The following is a 6324-nucleotide window of genomic DNA, read 5'->3' on the forward strand; positions in this document are numbered from 1 at the left end:
GATAGGTGGAGTCGGGTTTTTTTAAACGAATGTTGTACTTATGCTGATAAATCCGGTTTAATTTACAAACAATGTTCGTGGTATGACAATGGTACATTATTTCAAGTAAAGTGGACTTTAGTACATAAAACTGCCACTTTAACTTAATCTTAAACTTAGGGATTCTTCTCTTGATGTGTATTCTTCAATATTGAAAACTAAATACTCTATATGAATGAAATTTTGATTTTATGCTTCTGCCTCTCAATTCTAAATTTCAATCCCAGTACACCACTGTTTATTTTTTATAATAGTCTATTACTCTTAAACGCTATTGGACAATATGTTGTCTAATGACATTAGTTTTACGCTACATTAAATGCGATATTATATTTAATTCAATGAATTTAAATAGTTATTAATAATTAAATTATTTTAATCCATTAGAGAAATCTCTATAAAATGATCGGTTTAATGCGTTTGCATGCCAAAAGGTACAATGGCGGGTTTATATTCTGCGTTCCGTGTTTTATATTTCTACTTTATAATTAATTTTCTTTTAGGAATAGGCGAAGGTGCTGTGAACTGCGATCAAAAACCTAATTTTTCGGTAAGTCTATAGTAAATAAAGGTTTATGTTAATATACTTGTATATTTAAGCGAAACTACTCGCAATTATTTGAATTAATAGTTAATCGATTAAAAATATATGAATTGCAGAATTTTATGTCGTGCTGTAAATTACCAACTTTAAATTTGAATTCTTATCCAAAATGTAGTCGACATCAACAGTCTAACTATAATGTTCCCAGCATGGTATATATTTTTCCGTTATATATTCCTCAGACAGTACTTTAAAATATACTACATTATTTTTTAGTGTGCCTTAGACTGCTTATTCACAGAAAGTAAATCTTTAGAGAACGATCAATTGAACGTGAATAATTTACGTATTATGTTGAAGAATATAATTCCTAATAATCCGGAGTTCGTTGACGTACTTCTATTGAGCTTTGATCAATGTAAAACACCTGTTTCTGAAAAAAATAACAGATTTAAATTATCCAGTCGGGTGGCACTTCAAGGGAAAAATCCATTTCAACAATGTTCTCCAATTGCTGCATCCTATGCCAAGTGCGCACTAAACAAGTCTTTTTTTAATTGTCCATCGACGAGTTGGAATAAAACTCCCAATTGTGAAACTGCAAAAGAGTACTTAACGACGTGCACTAAAAATTTTGAACGAGGGGATGGTAAGTTAAGTACACGTGGTTCTAATAATAGAAGTTTAGCCATGACTTGAAATATGAATTATAAATAATTATAATTATTTTAGTTTAATAATTGTTTTATATTAAATAAATTCAAATTATTAATGTATTGTAAACTATTTATATAAATATCATTAATTGAAATGTTAATTGCCCAAATAATTATTGATATAATTGAAACATTTCTTAATGTTCGACACTTAGGTTAGGTTAGGTTACTGGGGCCGTCCGAAGACTCACTTCGACCATGAGGTCCATTGTGATACCCTAAGAATTTGTCACCTGTCCCTATAACCACTTGGTATTGGCTACAAAGCCATTGACACGAGCTATGGAAATAGAATCTAGCTCTCTTAATGAATAGAAAAAGTGCGACCCTAAATAGGATAGTCTATGTCTTGCGAAGGCAGGACACTGTAGCAGAAGGTGTGTTGGTGATTCCTCTTCATCATCCTCCATGCAATGCCTACAATGTAAGGAGGTCCTGATGTTGAGCCTCACGGCATGTCCTCCCAACGGGCAGTGTCCCGTAATAATTCCCACTATCCTGGATAAATTTGCTCGGGATAGATTGATTAATTCCCCCGATCTCTTTATATTACTTATTTTTTTTAATAAATTTACAGTCTATTTTATTATTTAGTGAGGAATTGCTATATTCAATTAAGATGTTGTCTCAAGGAATATAGAGAAAAAAAATTATTTTGCAGTAAAAGTCATTTTTCACTTTTTTCGTATTTTTTATTTTACTTTCTCTATACGGAATTAATCTATGTTACAATTTTTTGTTTATAAAATTAATTAACAAATTTTACAGGTTTTTTAATTAACTTTAAACTTTCGTTATATTTCTTCTTCATGGTATTAACAAAATTCTTTAGAAATTTCATTCAGTTCTGAATTAATCGTGGTCTTGTTTGGTTACTCCGGAGTGTGAAAATGAAAAACGTTTTTAAATTTTTATTTTTTTTTATTTTTGCGATTGACTCTTATGAAGAAGTCTCAGGTTCGCTTTGGTTTCCTACTAACAGTGCATATGGTGTATGTGAAGTTAAATATTAAAAAAAAAACATTTAATTTAATTAATGCTAAATAATAATGAAAAAAGGTTTAAGTAATAAAAAGTAATTAAGGACTATGTTTGGTTTAAGATTTTTGCAGCAATTGCTGTTCCCTTGGATTTACCTCATCGGAATATTTTCGTTTCATATAATTTTGAGGCAAATTACAATTTGCCTTATACATGGAATTTTCCACCCTATGCGGTAAGTAAATCATCTATCCACATATCGGTTTATGTATATTTTTTGTATGATAATTTTTATAACAAGTCATATATTGGGTAGGGCAAAAAGTATTCGCCGTTTTTATGCTTGCTTGACTTTATAGTTCAATAACCACAAAACAATTAGTTGCATCTAGCACTTCTTTTTGTTTTTCTTTGATGGATAACAGATTAGTTGATAATTGAAGAAGATTTTACCAATTATGATGATTAAAATGTCGTGAAAATTAACTGCACTGAACAATGTTCTACTATAAACAAAAAATATCTCAAAGGTTTTTGCAAAGATTTGTGCTGATTGTCATCAACATACTTGACTACAATCAACTGTCGAGTAATGAACATCGTTTTTCTCTTTGGATGACCAACATACATCAACATACTGATTGTCACCAACATACTTGACTACAATCAACTGTCGAATTATGTATATTTTTCTCTTTGAATAACCTGTCCGAAAGAAAATCTATAATATAAATAATTCTGAATAAGATTGAGGAAGACCCCTAGCTTATTTACAAAAAAGTTGGGTTTGAATGGTCGTCTTTTTGTTATAGCATAAAGAAGAATTAGCATCCTCTCTATGGATAAATGCTCCAGAGCATTTGTATGTAAGTTGTCACGTACGCAAAATCAACCATTATTTATACTATTTCGATCAAATTATTATAACAATACATAAGTAAGAAAATTTATGTCTTATGAACTTTAAACAAATAATTAAATAGACTGAAATCAAATCCTCAAATATGAATTGTTAAAATGGATTATAATCGAGCTATATTTAATGCATAATCTTAACACTTTCGTAGTTAATAAAAAATGATTTTTATTGCAGTTGTCAGTGGTATCTTTCAAAATATTAAAAAATAATATATAATTTGAAAATTGTTTGTTTATTTTCATTTAGAGAAATTTTATTTTACTTGAAAAATGATTAAATTCCTTCAAAAAGAAAAATACAACTATTCTCCAACAAGTTGAAGAAGTTTTTTTAAATGTTTGGATAACGAAGAAAATCTTCATTAAATCAAACAAGCTCGGTTTACTTTTAAAACTCTGTGTATATAAAACATCCATTTTTAATTTTTAGTAATTATGTTTTTTTTAAATTGTTTTTTAATTATATATTTATTTTATTCTTAACTTTATTAGCTCGAAGCAGCAGAAGAAGATTTATTCGATGTACGTAGCCTCAATGATGATAAATGTACTAATTGTACTATAGCAGAATCTGATCCAGAAGATTCAGAAGTAGAAACAACGACTTTATTAAATTCTATAGAAGAGACTACCCTTAATGAAACTAAATATGAAAAAAAGACAAGAAAGAGGAAGTCTCTTTTAACACGTACGGATTTTTATCATATTTTGAAGGATAAATTTCAAAGGTAAAATTGAATTATATTTTATGATGAGAATAAATAATAATTAATAAATATAGTTTATGTTAATTAATTATGCTGATTTCAAAATAATATCTTATTTTTAATTGATATTATACTTCATATTGTTCTATTGTTTCTAAAGGATTTTGTACATCTCATTTAATTTTAACACTTTCACAGCGCTGTCTCGACGTTATTTTGATGATTGCTTGTGTCGATATATTAATTTTTTAATAATTATTAAATAAGTTAATATAATTAATAATAAGTCTTTCTTATTACAAAAGAGATTGTTATCGAAAGTACCACTTATTGGTTCAAAATATAATGAAGATTTTTTCTCGTAAATAAACATTTCATCAAAATCGATCGGTCAATTTTCGGTTTTATTAAAAATAAATAATATTTGATTCATATTTTTTATTAATTAATTAATAAGCAGCAAACTATTGTATTTGTATTACATTAAAGCTAATATTAAAAATGTTTTTTACTTTCTCTCTCATCGTTTGAAATATACACAAATATTTAATTAGAGCTGATTATCACTTTGAATTTTATTAGGTCAAATTTTTAAGATTAATAGGTTACTGAAAAATACATATTATTTCATATATAATATTTTTGAAAAATAAATATTAATAAATGATATGGAACTTAAGTGTAAAAGTAGTTGTAGTACAGAACAAGAATAAAAAGCTAAGAGAAGAGGAAAATTTTTTAATTTAATATATCAGAGACAAATTTTTTAATGACAAGTCATTTTATTTCCATATACTGATATAGAGTTAGATATTATTTATTATTGATTCAACGAAATTCGTATAACACTTACAAAAATTTATAAAATTTACTTAAAATCTAAATTGACAAAAAGATATTTTTTGTCTATATTGCGTCTATAAGATTCATATTACCCTGCAATTATTATATATTTAGATGTCATTACAATTATAAGTTAATTGAAAAGGCTAATTTAATTTCGAATCCTTTCTACATTTACTTTTACGAATTAATTTGGTTATATATTTTAATTTTATAATTTGTTAAAATGCTAGGCCAAATATTAATGCAATTGCTAAAACTTTTTGGAAGTAGAAAATTCAGAAATTACACTATATCATCCATATTTGGCAGATATTGCTCAATTAGTTTACTACTTTTTCGAACGGTGAGCAATACAGTAAACGAGTAATAGTTAAGCAATTCGATCCGTCTATTGTTATGTTTTTGACTGGGTTGCTTCAACAGATCAACGATTCTATATATTTGAAAACTAATTGTTAGCTTAAAATTAGGAAATAATTGTAATTTCTGGCAAGCAATACATATTTTGGTATATAAATTGGTAATAAAAGTATGAGTTGTATGTATGCATTTAAAAAAAAAACAAAAAAGTTAACGTAAACAATATATATCAGAAATCTACATTTCTCAAATCAAATACTACAACTTTTGTTTTTCTGATCTCAATTTCTTTTCAGAAGTGGATATAATGGTGAAGCCTGTTTGTTACGTTTGATATGTGAAACGAACTCTTCTCAACTAGGACACATAAATGGAGTTTTGGGGAGTGTGATGCATATAATATTTACGTAATTTGCAATATAATAAATACATATTAAAATCGATTTAATTAATAAAATCTTTAACAGGCCAACCACATCGATGAAAGAAAACTTGCCGAAATCATATTATCAAGCAGAAGTAGATGGAGTGCATGAACAATGTCAAGACTATGAGAGAAAATGCAAAGAGAATTTACTTGATCTGATTTCTGAACCCTTACACAGTATTATAGATTCAATGACATTCAATAAATAACAAATTAAATAAAAATCGTTGAGATTATTTATTAAAGAAATAAGTTACACATAAATATAATCTTATTACAAAGTGATCATAATTCTCGAAAACTTTATATTTCAATGAAATATTGAGTTTAATTTTTACTTCGTATACGTATAAAGGCAGTATTCAACTTACATAAATATATGTAAGAAAAAAGCAACAGGTAAGGCGCCAATAGCACTAAAAACGAGGCGAAGAAAACGAAACAGCTGAAGTACCACTAATATTTATGAAAACAATTAAGTCGCAATACCTATGAATTATCCGAGTTAATCCCTGTATTTCATTTAAGTAAGCTCTCAAATATAATTTGACATTAGTATAAGCAAAGAACCAAGTGCTAGCTAACAGCAGCAAAAAAGAGAAAAACATTTTTATACACTTTACTTTTAAAGAATGCCTTTTTAGAAACACGGATAGATCAATTTTCAGTATAAATCATTTTGGTTGTTGCGTATAATTATTAAATAATTTTGCTGAATTTGATTGCATTAGGTTAAATATTAAAAAACACCATTATAAAAATAATTAACATGTTAATAGTAAATTA

The 6324-nt window shown here is 27.1% G+C and overlaps 1 protein-coding gene across 1 annotated transcript; it reads left to right on the top strand.

Moving 5' to 3' along the window:
- Positions 1-2189: 2189 nt before the first annotated feature.
- Positions 2190-5747, top strand: LOC119674627. Its single transcript, XM_038085775.1, has 5 exons — positions 2190-2291; positions 2402-2515; positions 3691-3926; positions 5408-5518; positions 5579-5747. The coding sequence occupies exons 1-5, from the start codon at positions 2190-2192 to the stop codon at positions 5745-5747; spliced, it is 732 nt and encodes a 243-aa protein (XP_037941703.1).
- Positions 5748-6324: the final 577 nt, after the last annotated feature.

The sequence above is a fragment of the Teleopsis dalmanni genome, chromosome 2 (assembly GCF_002237135.1).
Source record: "Teleopsis dalmanni isolate 2A chromosome 2, ASM223713v2, whole genome shotgun sequence".
NCBI lineage: Eukaryota > Metazoa > Arthropoda > Insecta > Diptera > Diopsidae > Teleopsis > Teleopsis dalmanni.

Excerpts from the sequence above, each read along its gene's own strand:
- LOC119674627 (XM_038085775.1), top strand. The coding sequence starts at position 2,190 with ATGAAAAACGTTTTTAAATTTTTATTTTTTTTTATTTTTGCGATTGAC. Across the intron at positions 3,927-5,407 it reads TTGAAGGATAAATTTCAAAG|AAGTGGATATAATGGTGAAG; the intron begins GTAAAATTGAAT and ends ATTTCTTTTCAG. Across the intron at positions 5,519-5,578 it reads GTGATGCATATAATATTTAC|GCCAACCACATCGATGAAAG; the intron begins GTAATTTGCAAT and ends AATCTTTAACAG.